This window comes from Sphaeramia orbicularis, chromosome 2 (assembly GCF_902148855.1).
Source record: "Sphaeramia orbicularis chromosome 2, fSphaOr1.1, whole genome shotgun sequence".
Lineage (NCBI taxonomy): Eukaryota > Metazoa > Chordata > Actinopteri > Kurtiformes > Apogonidae > Sphaeramia > Sphaeramia orbicularis.
Window position 1 is genome coordinate 15,616,468 of NC_043958.1, and position 16,993 is coordinate 15,633,460.

Genomic DNA, 16,993 nt, shown 5'->3' on the forward strand with positions numbered 1-16,993 from the left:
AATTTATCAAGAAAATAAGTGCAATTTTTAACAATATTATGCCTCAGGTTATCATTTACGCATGTGTATTAAAACTTACAGATCACAGTGGATCTACAAATAAACAAAACATTCAGTAACAGGCATAAATAATATTGTTATAATATTGGAGTGTGGAATTAAAATGAGTTTGACTCCCTTGACTGTTAATGTCTTAAGTGTAATTTTTGCATTTCACAAATTCCACCTGCAGGCCAGATTGGACCCTTTGGTGGGCTGGTTTTGGCCCATGGGCCTCATGTTTGACACCCCTGGGTTAAAGGCTTTGAGAACACACCTCTAAATACAGACGGTAATCTTCTATGTGCTTAACTCACTTTTTAAAAAGTTAATTTGCATTTGTGTGCACACATTTTTTCTCCAATCAACACTATCATTTATTACTTTAAACCAGCTAGAATGCATCCATTTATAGTGTTGTTGGAACTGGTACACACTGAGGCCTGGTGTTGTCCTGCTGAAATAACCACTGATTTCAGGGAAACTTGACCTAATGGCAGCATATGTCTCTTAAATATTCTTAGAAATGCTCAGATGCTAAATGATCTAATGAGCTATGCTTTAAACCAACTCTTCTCATAGTATAATGTCAAAGATCACTGGATACAACGGACTGAAACTGTGAAGATCTGCATGTACTGTCACACTATGACAGTGTTTAATTACCTTTTAAAGGAACTTATTGAGATGTTCTAGGAGGTTATTGAAGTGTAACCTGGGGACTGAGTAAAACATATTAAATTCAGTCATTAAAAACACTGTATCACATATGTTTGAGCTTCATTATCAATGTACGAGGCTCAGAACAGGCTCAGGGTTTGTGAAATGTGGTCCCAGTGTGATTTTACTTATCTGATTCTCTCTGCAGTGACAACATCTCTCACAAATACATAGTTACACCCAATCAAAAAAATCAGCAGATGACAGGAATTAGTCTTATCTTTCACAAACCACTGACATATTTTATACTTCCACCACTCTGTCAGCAGCACTAATCAAACACAGGAGTAAGAACATTACTTGTTTGAATACTGTTATTTACAATAAAATGAACTTATTTGATATTTAGATTTTAGAAAGAAAAAAAAAAGCTCTGCATAATGAAGACTGGGAATGGCTTGGCTCTAGAACAGGGGTGTGCACAAACGCAGCTTTGAAAATATGTAAAATAGATGATTTGACAGATTAATTTAGTTTGGATAATGCACAAAATGTCAACATTTTTCACTTATTTGATACAGGTTACTTGTTCTCCTGCAGCCCCATTTCCACTCAGTGGAGCAGTATCTGACAGGAACCTTCCTATAGATGTAGACATTCAGAATTAATACTATGTGCAAATACAAATCCTACTGCTGCAAAAAACACAAGCAGGTTGTAGAATAAAGACAAAGAAAGAAATAAACATGTTCTCTGAAGCTCAGTTGAATGTTTACTCCAGTCTTTTGTATCAGTGTGTCCTTACCTTTCCCTCCCCGTTCTCATGTGCAGGTTACTGACGCCTCTCACCTGGTCTCATCTGGTCTCATCTGGTCTCAAATGGTCTCAGATGGTCTTGTCTGGTCTCTCTGATGGTTCTTCAGTCCCCAGGCTCAGCCATTTCTGTGAGAGGTCTACTTTTTTGTAGTTTTTGTAGTTATTCACAATCACTAAGGCATTTTTGAAGGTTCTTGACACAGAAAAATGGAAAACACTGGCAAATAAACATGTTTAAATATTATAGTATAAATATTCTGAAGCATTTATCATATTTCCAACATGGGCACAAAACATTTATAGGCGTACACTGACTTGCACACATTGAAATCAGAACTCTTAGAGCCTTTGAGTTGTGTTCAGAGAGTCCACCTGCTTCATGTGTGTCCTGTTGCACTGGTGGAAACAGTCAATGGTAGATTTGTACGATGGATTCACTAAGGCTCAATGTTTTGAACAAATCTCTGCCAAATTCCTGTATTTGCTGATATTATCATTTGTGCATGTTGGTCATTTTACAGCTCATGTGTATCACAAAGAGAAATTTGTTTTTGAGAGTGAGAACCTACGTAGAGTGTATCCACCCACCTGTCTGTCTGCCCATCCATCCATCCATCCATCCATCCATCCATTCGAAATTGGTGCAGGTGAGAAAAGACATTTAAGTTTTGTACAACAGATATCAATGACATTCTCACAAACTTTAAATGTTTCATAGGTTTTAATGCGTTCATATATTTTGTATTATTTACATCATATTGAAGTACAAATATCAAAGATGAAAACAAAGCTATATCTTTCAAAAACTACATGTCCATTTACCCAAATAATATCTGTACAATAATGTATTCAACAGCAGTAACTGGTGACCAAGTACAGAAATAAACAAGAAGTTGAAAAGATACGTTTGACAGCTTTCCATAAAGAATAAGGTGAGTCAGGTGAGTTTCTTTACTGTTGTCATTGTCAACTATGTACAGACTAAAACCAGCAATGAAGTCAACATTTAGTCAATTTGTGAAGCATTATTTAAAGGTGACGTATTTTACATGTTTTACATGTTTTACAATTTTGTCCATTTGTAGGTTTTAAAAGTAACTCATGAGTAAAATGGTTTCAGTTGGTGACTGATACAGACACAAGATAAAGTAAACTAAGCAAATATAAGATCAGACATTTTGGCAGCATCAACCTGTCAAACAGTGAACCTTAAATCAATTTATTCAAACCTACTTATGAATCATTCATTAATCCTCTCTAATAGTAACATTTTTACTGCAACAACTTTCAAATCATCAAAGTTTCATTAATTTTGTATGTACTTATGAACTGTCCTGAAAAAGCAACAAAATGAGGTGGTAATTGAAGATGATTTAAAAAAAAAACATTTTTCATTATTAAAGTCTGCTCAATATTATGTTATTTCAATTTCAACTCCTGAACCCAGTCTCATGTCAGTGCGGAGTCAAAGTCTATTTGTGTGTTCACCATCCACCCCGCCTACATCTCCTGCACTCTTGAGGACCAGATCCTTCACTGATGAATTATATTAACAATATCTGTGGTTGAGGGAATTTACAACATTTTATTCTGGTGACTGACTTGGATTGTTTTTTCCAAGACAGGGGTCTGGAGGTCCAACTCTGCTCCCCGGATTCATTTCTCCTCCTCAGGCTCTAGACACCCGAAGTGACATCTGTCGTTTTTTGGCCTGGTGAGACATGACAGCACACAGATATATTTAGACAAATTATTACATGACTTTACATTAGAGCAGGTCCACACTCAGACCAGTCCAGTACCTTAAAGTAGAAATAAAGGCCGCAGAACTCCAGCACCAGAATCAGCGGCACGGTCACATGTCTGATGACAAAAGCTGTTGGAACTGCAAAAAACATCCACAGTAGGAGTGAACAAAGTGAGCTAATGTTGCAGTCAAGACCAAGGCAGAATGAGACCAAAACAAGTACAGATTCACATCATTTTCAATTATTACACATTGATGTGACATAACCAGTTCATTTTCTCTCCATCCCACTGAAATAACAGCCATTTTAAGGAGATTAAACCTATAAAGCGGTATGTGTGTATTCTTTTTTTGTCTTACCAGTGTGGACATAAGGGTACAACTATGAGAAAAGTTTGTGTTTTTTCAAATCACAGTTTTAATGTCAACAAATAAATGAGATGATACAAAGTCAGTTTAGTGACATTCCTCCAGCTGTGGTCTTGACCAGTGTTAGAATCTGTAATGCACTTTGTTTCAGCTCAGCTGTATTTTTACAGAGACTGTAAAGACAACACTCAACTGAACCGTTTGAGGAGTTAATAATTCTGATGTCCTCTGATCTCATTCCCAATCTCTTTCCTTCTATTCTGGAGGATTCTGTTGAGTTTCTGTAAACTGACTTAAGAGTCTGGTTTCGATCAGCTCTATATGTAAAGTGTCATGAGATAAGTTTTGTTATGATTTGGTGCTATATAAATAAACTTTGATTGATTGGTATTTCCTCACATTCCAGCTGCCTGTCTAACCAAAGCCACTGTCACAACGTTCCCATGTAACGACTTACATTTAATGATGATACTAATGGTTGCTGTCTCTGTGGAGTTGGAGTCCTTGGTTGTCACTTTATGCACACAGGTGTAGTTGTTCTGGTGTTCGTACAGAGCTACAGGGAAGATGAAGGAGGCCGAGTTGTTGTCTTTAAGGTCAGGGTTGATGATGGTGGAGTCAGAGAGCATCAGAGAGAAACGGCCTTGAGAAGAGTTGGCCTTAATAGAGCAGGTGATGACGAAGCTGTAACCTCTGATGACTTCTGCACCTTCAGGATCCCACGTGAGCCCTTCATTAGGAGACGTGACAGAAATGCTGGGTTCCTGCAGACTCACTGGTTCAACATGAGACAAATAAGTTTTGTAATTAGGAACAGAGTTGAGATTCAGATGCATTTAATCCCCTAATGCTGACTGTCAGGCATTAACAGGACAGTCAGAGTGAAAGAAAGAGTGTTGAAGTTTGATGCCTCTATCGTAAGAATTACATTCACAAGGATGTTTCTATCCTTTCATTTGCATTTAATACAAAGCAACAGTTAACTGGGATCCAAGTAACTGATAAAAACCAGAAAACTACAAAGTTTGACTTGAATTGTGTTTCTGAAGCTGATAGTGGAACAGTTGTTATTGTCAAACACATTAGAAATGTTGGCAGTAGCAGAGAAGGGACTGGAGGTCTGTGTCTTTCTAAGCAAGACCGAAGGTGTTATACCAAAAAACAAGTCTCATCTGAGATTGAATATGTGATGCTGACGCTTTGACTCCAGATAACTTCACCAGAAGGGTTAACAGTGTCACTGAATATTGGTGAGATTTAAATGTGAATTAAATGTTAATGAACAGTGTTGTTTCATTCAGCTGCTTCAATTGTCATTCAGTTCATTATTTAACTATTACAGTACTATTAAAAAAATAGAATATGATGTTCATCATACCTGAACAGACCACACCAGCGTCCTCATCATGTGCACATTTGTGATTCCAAAGTCTTCGGTTTGAACATTTAAATAGAGTCTCCTCATCTCCTGTACAGGCCACATCATTGAACCAGATTAAACCAGTGCCTTGACCAAAGTGGGCTGAACCAGGGGCACTCAGAGCTGTCCCACAGCCCAGCTGTCTGCAAACCACCTGAGCATCATTCAGGTCCCAGTCATCATCACACACTGTTCCCCAGGCACCATTCAGATAAACTTCAACTCTTCCAGAACACCGAGTAAAACCAGACCCTGCCAGTCTGACTTGATAACCTCAAATATAGAAAACAAGGAAAAAACTGATGTGGACTTTTCTGTGAGCAGGTGTACAAAGACTGACAGGAATCATCTGTTGGAAGGAGCTTGTGAGAACAGAGAATACTCAGTACAGGAGATGGACCAATCTGGTTCTGTAGAAAAAATTATTAAATGAATAAAAAGGTTTATAAAAGCTAACAATGTCTGAGCAAAAAGTCTTCTTACCTGAACAAACCACACCAACATCTTTACCATATTCACAGTCACGTGTTTCAGATTTGTGGTGAAGACACTGAGTTAAAGAACTCTCCTTCCCTGAACAGAGCACATCATCCAGCCAGACTGGACCAGTACCTTCACCAAACTGGCCTGCAACAGACACTGCCTGAGCCGTCTCACAGCCCATCTGTCTGCAAACCACTTGTGCATGAGGAGTGTTCCAGTTCCGGCTGCAAACTCTTCCCCAGGTACCGTTGTAGTAGACCTCAACTCTTCCAGAACACTGAGTAGAACCAGGCCCAACCAGTTTAATCTGAACATCTAGACACAGAGAACACATAGTCAGTAAAAGCTGAAAGTCTGAAATAGTTTCCATCTAAACAAAACAAGCAGACAACTGTAGCCGCAAATAAACAGAGAAATGGGTGAACATGATGATGACATTGGACTGCAATAAAACACAGATACATTAAAAGCAACTGGATGTGAGAGCTGTTCCATAGTTTTAGATGAGCTCAAAATACTTGAATAAAACTCTTCTTACCTTCACAGACCACACCAACATCCTTATCATGTCCACAGTGACGTCTCCCTAATCCTCCATGTTCACACTGACCTAAATACTGCTCATGTCCTGAACAGCGCACATCAGTGAGCCAGACTGGACCAGAACCTTGACCAAAGTGGGCTGATGGATGGGCACTCGGTGCCGACCCACAGCCCAGCTGTCTGCAGACCACCTGAGCATCATTCAAGCCCCAGTCGTCATCACAGACTGTTCCCCAGGCACCGTTTTGATAAACTTCAACTCTTCCAGAACACTGAGTAGAACCAGACCCTGCCAGTCTAATGTCAGAGCCTGGGCACAGAAAACACATAATCAGTGAAACAAAACAAGGAAATGAGAAAACACACATTTAAAGTCACACTGACTCAGTTTTAGAACTGAATAAAATAAAATTTAGAACAGCTCAAAATACTGTAACCAAAAGTCATCTTACCTAAACAGGCCACACTAACATCCTCAGTATGTCTACAGTCGTGATTCCCAAATCCTTTGTGCTGACAATCAGTTAATGAACTCTCATTTCCTAAACAGGACACATCATCCAGCCAGATTTGACCAGTACCTTCACCAAAGCTCCGTGTTAAAGGGACAATGTCTCTTGTGTTACAGTCCAACTGTCTGCAAACCACCTTAGTATCATTGAAGTCCCAGTCGTCATCACAGACTGTTCCCCAGGAACCGTTGTGATAAACTTCAACTCTTCCAGAACAGCGAGTAGAAGTAGATCCAACCAATCTGATCTGAACACCTATGAGGAACAACATTCACTAAACATTTCCAGCATTCACACTCACTGTATTTAACTGAAGCTTATCCCAGTATAATGAACTGACCTTCAGCTGATAAAGATGAGGTGAAGAGGACAGAGACTAGAACAGACAATCAAAACGACATGACTTATTAACAACAAAAACGGATTTATATGATTTAGGTCAAACTGTCTTTCCAAGACTGAGGGAAGGAATTCAAGATGAATCGCTGTGCATTTTTGTGGAGTTGATAAAATACACTATAAGTGAATTCATTTTCCTTATACCAGTGGTGAAATGGGATTCCGTGTATTTACTGCAGAAAAAGACTTAAACAAATCTGATATAACTGTGTGGAAGTAGTTCCATTTTATGTTGTTTTACTCCTCTAATGGATTACATTTCAAAGGGAAATATTTTTTACAGCACTTCATTTATTTGACACTTTGTTAGTTTCCACTTTTATAATAAAAATGATAAACTACACTGAGCATTCCAAATGAAATGTTGAAAATCTATCTCACCTATGGTCACATAGTGAAGGCTTCTCGGTTGTATGTTTTCCATGGCTGAGACGACAGCTCCTCTGAACCAAGAGTCAGTGATACCACACATATCTGTACTGCATCTAAAAACCAGTGTAGTGGGAAAAAAAAGCTCGTCTTCTGCGGGCACTTCCTTTCTCTCTGTGTAGTCCTTTCTCTCTGAAAATACAAAACACCAAAACATGTTTTGTTAGAATGCAGTAGGTTTAACATAGAGCACTTGAACAACACATTTAAATTCTGTCAGAATTACAAAAATCAGACCTTTACCATCCACTGCATCACCAGTGACCCATTTTAGTTCAGACTGTGTTTCAGTCAAACATTAAATACACAAATTAGAGGATATTCTGTATTAAATGAAGCCTGATAACTTGTATAATGGACTTCTCTTTAAGCTTTAACCTTAAAACTGTAACTTAGAGAAAGAGTTATAGGGTTAAAGCAGAGGTGTCAAACTCATTTTAGTTCCAGTGGGTCAGAGCAGTAAAATAATAACAAAATAGCCTATAAATAATGACAACTCCAAATTCTTCTACTTGTTTTACGACCAAAAAAGTAAAATTAAAGTATGACTTGTTTATATTTACTAAACTATCATTTCAGAAAACATGTGAATAACCTGAAAAACCTGAAATTTGTTGCAAAAATAAGTACAATTCAACCATATTATGCCTCACTTTATCATTTACACATGTGTATTAAAACTTACAGATCACAGTGGATCTACAAATAAACAAAACATTCAGTAACAGGCATAAATAATATTGTTATAATATTGGAGTGTGGAATTAAAATGAGTTTGACTCCCTTGACTGTTAATGTCTTAAGTGTAATTTCTGCATTTCACAAATTCCACCTGCAGACCAGATTGGAACCTTTGGTGGGCTGGCTTTGGCCCATGGGCCTCATGTTTGACTCCCCTGGGTTAAAGGCTTTGAGAACACACCTCTAAATACAGACGGTAATCTTCTATGTGCTTAACTCACTGTTTTAAAAAATTGAATTGGCTCATTTGTGCACACATTCTTCGACAATCAACATTATCATTTATTTATCATTTATTACTTTAAACCAGTTAGAATGTACCCATTTATAGTGTTGTTGGAGCTGGTACACACTGAGGCCTGGTGTTGTCCTGCTGAAATAACCACTGATTTCAGGGAAACTTGACTTGATGGCAGCATATGTCTCTTAAATATCCTACTATAAGCTTTCACGTGGATGGGACCTTTACACATCTGCAGGTCAGCCATGTGGACACTGATGCACACCGACTTATGGATATGGACAGTCCTGGAAGTGGTCATAGAACCCCATATCTGTTTTTCCTGAAACATGAATTTGTCTGACCACAGCACGTTTGACTGTCTTTTGGACCATCTGAGATGAGCTCAGGTCAGGCTTTAAACCAACTCTTCTCATAGTATAATGTCAAAGATCACTGGATACAACAGACTGAAACTGTGAAGATTTGCAAGTACAGTCACACTATGGCAGTGTTTAATTACCTTTTAAAAGAACTTATTGAGATGTTTTAGGAGGTTATTGAAGTGTAACCAGGGGACTGAGTAAAAACATATTAAATTCATACATATTTTATGCTTCCACCACTCTGTCAGCAGCACTAATCAAACACAGGACTAAGAACTTTATTTGTTTGAATACTGTTATTTATGATATAAAAAAAAAAAAGAAAAGCTGTGGAATTAGAAGAAGAGAGATGGATCTCGAACAGAGGTGTGCAGAAACGCAGCATTGAGAATAAAAGAGATGATTTGACAGGGATTGATTTACTTTGGACAATGCACAGAATTTCAGTTTGGTAAATGTTATGAAGGGTTCAGTTTAATTACTACATGAAAACACTTTTTAGATGGTTCAGATTTCCATACTAATCAAGAAGAGTTACATCTACACTTCACCAATCAATACTAATAACCACAAAGTTGCATACATCATTTGCAGCTGTGTTCATTAAATGCTCACAGATATGTAACCTTTTTTATATTTGACTATATTAAAATGGTTAAAATCATCACTGAAACTCATCCCAATGGATGGTCCGGTGGGTTTTTTGAAACATTTATTGAACAGCCAAATTTACTTTGAACAAATGGAGTCAGGGGCAGCCCAAATTTTATCAGCTGATTTCATTACTGTATAATTACCTGAAGTTGACCAGTGATTATACACTAATAAAATAAAATTATTTTTGTGCTTTTGGGCTGTCGGCCACTGATTAGAATGCTAGCATGCACATAAGAATTTCAGTGTATGCAAAGATAAGCTTTTCAGCTTTCCCTATCATTCACTAATCAGATATAAAAATTACAAAACCCGCAGTGGAATAAACATCTTGAAGTGCTATCTCTGCAGCGCATGCAAGACATTTATCATGTATTTTGAATCATAAGATTTTTAGTGATCAGCAGTTTAGTTCACACAAGGAAAATAACATAATGCCTTAATGAATGCATATCATTTTAAATTAGAACAAAAAGCTTAAGGTTTCACCTGCCATTAGCATAAATATACATATGTATATTAACTAAACTATAAACTATAAACTAAACATGGTTCTAAAGGGGGTTGGTTTAAAATGAAGAAGTCTGACCCCAAACCCCTGAAAATCTGAACCCTTTTTCATTGGTGACATCAGTTTGTTGCAAGTTAATTTTATTCTGGTCACTAACATACTCTATTTGTAAGACATACTAAATTGTCTTTACTGTGTAATTAAAGCAAAAATTAAATGGTTACTAATCAGTAACAAGTTCAGTTCAGTAAGGTGATGTACTGTCCAAATATAACAGCAAGTAGATTAATGTTAACCTGTAAAGTTGAGTTATAATAAATATATATTTTTAAAATAATAAAATTGTCTTTGGTGCTCCAACATACAGCATTTCAAACATTTCATCATTTAATTTTACTTTTTTGCACTAAAACAAGTAGAAGAATTTGGAGTTGTCATTATTTATAGGCTATTTTGTTATTATTTTACTGCTCTGACCCACTGGACCTAAATGAGTTTGACACCTCTGCTTTAACCCTATAACTCTAACCCCCACTCTGCCCCTAAGTTACAGTTTTAAGGTTAAAGCTTAAAGAGAACTCCATTACACAAGTTATCAGGCTTCATTTAATACAGAATATCCTCTAATTTGTGTATTTAATGTTTGACTGAAACACAGTCTGAACTAAAATGGGTCACTGGTGATGCAGTGGATGGTAAAGGTTTGATTTTTGTAATTCTGACAGAATTTAAATGTGTTGTTCAAGTGCTCTATGTTGAACCTACTGCATTCTAACAAAACATGTTTTTGTGTTTTGTATTTTCAGAGAGAAAAGACAAGAGAGACAGGAAGTGCCTGCGGAAGACAAGCTTCTTTTTTTCACTTTTTTTTCCTACACTGGATTTTAGATGCAGTACAGATATGTGTGGTATCATTGACTCTTGGTTCAGAGGAGCTGTCGTCTCAGCCATGAAAAACATACAACCGAGAAGCCTTCACTATGTGACCATAGGTGAGATAGATTTTCAACATTTCATTTGGAATGCTCAGTGTAGTTTATCATTTTTATTATAAAAGTTGAAACTGACAAAGTGTCAAATAAATGAAGTGTTGTAAAAATATTTCCCTTTGAAATGTAATCCATTCGAGGAGTAAAATAGCATAAAATGGAACTACTTCCACACAGTTATATCAGATTTGTTTAATTGTTTTTCTACAGTAAATATACTGAATCACATTTCACCGCTGGTATTAGGAAAATGAATTCACTTAGAGTGTATTTTATCAACTCCACAAAAATTCACAGCAGTTCATCTTGAATTCCTTCCATCAGTCTTGGAAAGACAGTTTGACCTAAATCATATAAATCTATTTTTGTTGTTAATAAGTCATGTCGTTTTGATTGTCTGTTCTAGTCTCTGTCCTCTTCACCTCATCTTTATCAGCTGAAGGTCAGTTCATTATACTGGGATAAGCTTCAGTTAAATACAGTGAGTGTGAATGCTGGAAATGTTTAGTGAATGTTGTTCCTCATAGGTGTTCAGATCAGATTGGTTGGATCTGGTTCTACTCGCTGTTCTGGAAGAGTTGAAGTTTATCACAACGGTGTTTGGGGAACAGTCTGTGATGACGACTGGGACTTCAATGATACTCAGGTGGTTTGCAGACAGTTGGGCTGTGACACAAGAGACATTGTCCCTTTTACACCAAGGTTTGGTGAAGGTACTGGTCAAATCTGGCTGGACGATGTGTCCTGTTTAGGAAATGAGAGTTCATTAACTGATTGTCAGCACAAAGGATTTGGGAATCACGACTGTAGTCATACTGAGGATGTTAGTGTGGCCTGCTCAGGTAAGATGACTTTTGGTTACAGTATTTTGAGCTGTTCTAAACTTAATTTTTTTCAGTTCCAACATTGAGATAGTGTGACTTTAAATGTGTGTTTTCTCATTTCCTTGTTTTGTTTCACTGATTATGTGTTTTCTGTGCCCAGGCTCTGACATTAGACTGGCAGGGTCTGGTTCTACTCAGTGTTCTGGAAGAGTTCAAGTGTCTCAAAACGGTACCTGGGGAACAGTCTGTGATGACGACTGGGACTTGAATGATGCTCAGGTGGTCTGCAGACAGCTGGGCTGTGGGTCGGCACTGAGTGCCCATCCATCAGCCCACTTTGGTCAAGGTTCTGGTCCAGTCTGGCTCACTGATGTGCGCTGTTCAGGACATGAGCAGTATTTAGTTCAGTGTGAACATGGAGGATTAGGGAGACGTCACTGTGGACATGATAAGGATGTTGGTGTGGTCTGTGAAGGTAAGAAGAGTTTTATTCAAGTATTTTGAGCTCATCTAAAACTATGGAACAGCTCTCACATCCAGTTGCTTTTAATGTATCTGTGTTTTATTGCAGTCCAATGTCATCATCATGTTCACCCATTTCTCTGTTTATTTGCAGCTACAGTTGTCTGCTTGTTTTGTTTAGATGGAAACTATTTCAGACTTTCAGCTTTTACTGACTATGTGTTCTCTGTGTCTAGATGTTCAGATTAAACTGGTTGGGCCTGGTTCTACTCAGTGTTCTGGAAGAGTTGAGGTCTACTACAACGGTACCTGGGGAAGAGTTTGTAATCTGTACTGGGGCTTTTCTGATGCACAAGTGGTTTGCAGACAGATGGGCTGTGAGACGGCTCAGGCAGTGTCTGCTGCAGGCCAGTTTGGTGAAGGTACTGGTCCAGTCTGGCTGGATGATGTGCGCTGTTCAGGAAAGGAGAGTTCTTTAACTGAGTGTCCTCACCACAAATCTGAAACACATGACTGTGAATATGGTAAAGATTTCGGTGTGGTTTGTTCAGGTAAGAAGACTTTTTGTTCAGACATTGTTTGCTTTTCCAAACCTTTTTATCAATTTAATAATTCTGTCATCCAGTTAACGTTGCTTTAAATGGGTTTTTTATTGTAATATGAGTTACTGTTTAAAAGGTTCATATCATTGTTTGTGTCTATGGTTACCTAAACCCATAGTTTTACCAATCTTAGTTCAGAGGTCAGGGTACAGATCATATGCACTTTGTCTTGTACTCTGTCCTTTACCTGGATCTGTACACACTAAGTCTACATCCAAAGGTTTATAAACATATTGTGTCTAAACTATCTACCTCTGTCTCCTTTAGGAATATGCATTCATATGTCATTCATGTTTTCCTTATGTTTGTAGTATAACTGGTTTAAACTACTTTAAACTGATTATGGAGAAACACCCTCAGTCCATTCTGTATCTTGAAAGAGTTCTGATATTTGTTCTATAGAAGGTTTGTATGATGGGAAATGCAGGCAGAACCAGATTGGTCCATCTCCTGTACTGAGTATTCTCTGTTCTCACAAGCTCCTTCCAACAGATGATTCCTGTCAGTCTTTGTACACCTGCTCACAGAAAAGTCCACATCAGTTATTTCCTTGTTTTCTATGTTTAAGGTTATCAAGTCAGACTGGCAGGGTCTGGTTCTACTCGGTGTTCTGGAAGAGTTGAAGTTTATCTGAATGGTGCCTGGGGAACAGTCTGTGATGACAGATGGGACCTGAATGATGCTCAGGTGGTCTGCAGACAGCTGGGCTGTGGGACAGCTCTGAGTGCCCCTGGTTCAGCCCACTTTGGTCAAGGTACTGGTCCAGTCTGGCTCGATGATGCGGATTGTAGAGGAGAGGAGGAGACTCTATTTAAGTGTTCAAACACAAGACACTGGAAACACAAATGTGTACATAATGAGGACGCTGGTGTGGTCTGTTCAGGTATGATGAACATCATGTTCTATTTTTTTAGTAGTACTGTAATAGTTAAATAATGAACTGAATGACAATTGAAGCAGCTGAATGAAACAACACTGTTCATTAACATTTAATTCACATTTAAATCTCACCAATATTCAGCTTTTCTGTTAACCCTGCTGGTGAAGTTATCTGGAGTCAAAGTGTCAGCGTCACTTATTCAATCTCAGATGAGACTTTTTTTTTTTTTTTTGTATGACACGGTCGGTCTCACTTAGAAAGACACGGACCTTCAGTCCCTACTCTGCTACTGCCAACATTTCTCATGTGTTTTACAATAACATTTGTTCCACTATCAGTTTCAAAAACACATTTCAAGTCAAACTTTGTAGTTTTCTGGTTTTTTTATTAGTCACTTGGATCCCAGTTAACTATTGCTTTGTATTAAATGCAAATGAAAGGATAGAAACATCCTTGTGAATGTAATTCTAATGATAGAAGCATTGAACTTCAACACTCTTTCTTTCACTCTGACTGTCCTGTTAATGCCTGACAGTCAGCATTAGGGGGTTAAATGCATCTGAATCTCAACTGTGTTCTTACTTACAAAACTTATTTGTCTCATGTTGAACCAGTGAGTCTGCAGGAACCCAGCATTTCTGTCACGTCTCCTAATGAAGGGCTCACGTGGGGTCCTGAAGGTGCAGAAGTCATCAGAGGTTACAGCTTCGTCATCACCTGCTCTATTAAGGCCAACTCTTCTCAAGGCCGTTTCTCTCTGATGCTCTCTGACTCCACCATCATCAACCCTGACCTTAAAGACAACAACTCGGCCTCCTTCATCTTCCCTGTAGCTCTGTACGAACACCAGAACAACTACACCTGTGTGCATAAAGTGACAACCAAGGACTCCAACTCCACAGAGACAGCAACCATTAGTATCATCATTAAATGTAAGTCGTTACATGGGAACGTTGTGACAGTGGCTTTGGTTAGACAGGCAGCTGGAATGTGAGGAAATAGAAGGAATGGGAATGAGATCAGAGGACATCAGAATGATAAACTCCTCAAACGGTTCAGTTGAGTGTTATCTTTACAGTCTCTGTAAAAATACAGCTGAGCTGAAACAAAGTGCATTACAGATTCTAACACTGGTCAAGACCACAGCTGGAGGAATGTCACTAAACTGACTTTGTATCGTCTCATTTATTTGTTAACATTAAAACTGTGATTTGAAAAAACACAAACTTTTCTCATAGTTGTACTCTTACGTCCACACTGGTAAGAAAAAAAAGAATACACACATATCACTTTATAGGTTTAATCTCCTTAAAATAGCTGTTATTTCAGTGGGATGGAGAGAAAATGAACTGGTTATGTCACATCAATGTGTAATAATTGAAAATGATGTGAATCTGTACTTGTTTTGGTCTCATTCTGCCTTGGTCTTGACTGCAACATTAGCTCACTTTGTTCACTCCTACTGTGGATGTTTTTTGCAGTTCCAACAGCTTTTTTCATCAGACATGTGACCCTGCCGCTGTTTCTGGTGCTGGAGATCTGTGGCCTTTATTTCTACTTTAAGGTACTGGACTGGTCTGAGTGTGGACCTGCTCTAATCTAAAGTCATGTAATGATTTGTTTCAATATATCTGTGTGCTGTCATGTCTCACCAGGCCAAAAAACGACAGATGTCACTTCGGGTGTCTAGAGCCTGAGGAGGAACGGCTTCAGAAGAATGAATCCAGGGAAGAGAGAGTGCAGGAGATGTAGGCGGAGATGATGGTGAACACACAAAATGGACGTTAACTCTGCACTGACACGAGACTAGGTTTAGGTGTTCAAATAAATATGAAGTGGAATTAACATAATATTGTGCAGACCTTAATAATGAAAAGTAAGAAAGTGTTTTTTTTTAATCATGTCCAATCATCACCTCATTCTGTCACTTTTTCAGCACATCTCATAAGTAAATACAAAGTTCATGACACTGATGATTTGAAAGTTGTTGCAGTAAAAATGTTACTATAAGAGAGGATTAATGAATGATTCATAAGTAGGTTTTAATAAATTGATTTAAGGTTCACTGTTTGACAGGTTGATGCTGCCAAAATGTCTGATCTTATGTTTGCTTAGTTTACTATCAGCAACTTAAACCATTTCATGAGTTACCTTTAAAATCTACAAATGGACAAAAGTGTAAAATATGTAAAATTTGTAACCTTTAAATAATGATTCACAACCTGACTGAATCTGGAATTTTTTGCTAGTTTTAGTCTGTACATACTTGACAATGACAATAAAAGACTTTACAATTAGCATTCTTTATTAAATATAGAAACTCACCTGACTCACCTTAACTTTTATTGAAAGCTGTCAAATGTATCTTCACTTTTTTTTTTCTGTTTTTTTGTTCTTGGTCACCAGTTACTGCTGTTGAATACATTGATGTACAGTTAATACCTGAGTAAATGGACATGTATTTTTGAAAGATGCAGCTTTGTTTTTATCTTTGATATTTGTACTTCAATACAATGGAATTTTGTAAATGACATAAAGTATATGAATTCAGTAAAACTATGAACATTTTCTGAGAATTTCATTGATATTCATTGTACAAACTTAATTGTCTTTGCTCACACACCAATATATCATGGATGGATGGGTGGATGAACGGACTAGTGGGTGTATGCACTCTACTCACATTCTCACTCTCAAAAACACATTTCTCGTGATGCACATGAGCTGCAAAATGACCAACACACACAAATGATAATAACAGCAAATACAAGAATATATTGTAGAGATTTGTTCAAGACGCTGAGTTTTGAAAGAATCATTCATACAAATCTACTACTGACTGTTTCCACCAGTGCAACAGGACACACATGAAGCAGGTGGACTCTTTGAACACAACTCAAAGGCTCTAAGAGTTCTGATTTCAATGTGTGCAAGTCAGTGCACGCCTATATACATTTAGTGCCCGCCTATATACGTTTAGTGCCCATGTTGGAAATATGATAAATGCTTCAGAATATTTAATAGATGCTTATTTGCCAGTGTTTTCCATTTTTATGTGTCGAGCCTTCAAAAATGTGTCTTGGTTATTGTCAATAACTACAAAAATCACAAAAAGTAGCTCTATGGTGATTGATTGATTGATTGAAATGGTTTGGATATCACTGCTGTAACACAAAGTGTCCTCTAACAGAAATGGCTGAGCCTGGGGACTGAAGAACCCTCACAGAGACCAGATGAGAGGCCTGGGTAGCCTGCACATGAGAACAGGGCAGGAAAGGAAAGGAAAAGCTGACATAATGGCAGGTGT

The 16,993-nt window shown here is 37.8% G+C and overlaps 2 protein-coding genes and 1 long non-coding RNA gene across 3 annotated transcripts; 2 read left to right on the forward strand and 1 right to left on the reverse strand.

Moving 5' to 3' along the window:
- The first annotated feature begins 923 nt into the window (after window positions 1-923).
- LOC115435039 (uncharacterized) lies at window positions 924-5,736 on the forward strand. The gene is made up of 5 exons (XR_003937636.1): window positions 924-1,643; window positions 2,037-2,162; window positions 2,372-2,447; window positions 3,137-3,229; window positions 5,633-5,736. It is a non-coding gene; the product is annotated as an uncharacterized LOC115435039 (long non-coding RNA).
- LOC115434539 (deleted in malignant brain tumors 1 protein-like) lies at window positions 2,247-7,431 on the reverse strand. The gene is made up of 9 exons (XM_030156527.1): window positions 7,370-7,431; window positions 6,930-6,965; window positions 6,530-6,844; window positions 6,073-6,387; window positions 5,535-5,849; window positions 5,010-5,324; window positions 4,089-4,406; window positions 3,318-3,400; window positions 2,247-3,226 (listed from the first exon to the last, which is right to left on the reverse strand). The coding sequence occupies exons 1-9, from the start codon at window positions 7,410-7,412 to the stop codon at window positions 3,185-3,187; spliced, it is 1,782 nt and encodes a 593-aa protein (XP_030012387.1). The 5' UTR covers window positions 7,413-7,431; the 3' UTR covers window positions 2,247-3,184.
- A 3,399-nt stretch (window positions 7,432-10,830) lies between these two features.
- LOC115436508 (deleted in malignant brain tumors 1 protein-like) lies at window positions 10,831-16,255 on the forward strand. The gene is made up of 9 exons (XM_030159367.1): window positions 10,831-10,921; window positions 11,325-11,360; window positions 11,446-11,760; window positions 11,903-12,217; window positions 12,441-12,755; window positions 13,375-13,560; window positions 14,301-14,618; window positions 15,168-15,250; window positions 15,342-16,255. The coding sequence occupies exons 1-9, from the start codon at window positions 10,831-10,833 to the stop codon at window positions 15,381-15,383; spliced, it is 1,701 nt and encodes a 566-aa protein (XP_030015227.1). The 3' UTR covers window positions 15,384-16,255.
- The last annotated feature ends 738 nt before the right edge of the window (window positions 16,256-16,993 follow it).

Coding starts and splice junctions, on each gene's coding strand:
- LOC115434539 (XM_030156527.1), bottom strand. CDS start 7,412: ATGGAAAACATACAACCGAGAAGCCTTCACTATGTGACCATAG. Junction 6,966..7,369: donor CCTTCACTATGTGACCATAG/GTGAGATAGATT, acceptor TGTCTGTTCTAG/TCTCTGTCCTCTTCACCTCA. Junction 3,401..4,088: donor CATTAGTATCATCATTAAAT/GTAAGTCGTTAC, acceptor TGTTTTTTGCAG/TTCCAACAGCTTTTGTCATC.
- LOC115436508 (XM_030159367.1), top strand. CDS start 10,831: ATGTGTGGTATCATTGACTCTTGGTTCAGAGGAGCTGTCGTCTCAGCC. Junction 11,361..11,445: donor CTCATCTTTATCAGCTGAAG/GTCAGTTCATTA, acceptor TGTTCCTCATAG/GTGTTCAGATCAGATTGGTT. Junction 11,761..11,902: donor TGTTAGTGTGGCCTGCTCAG/GTAAGATGACTT, acceptor TTCTGTGCCCAG/GCTCTGACATTAGACTGGCA.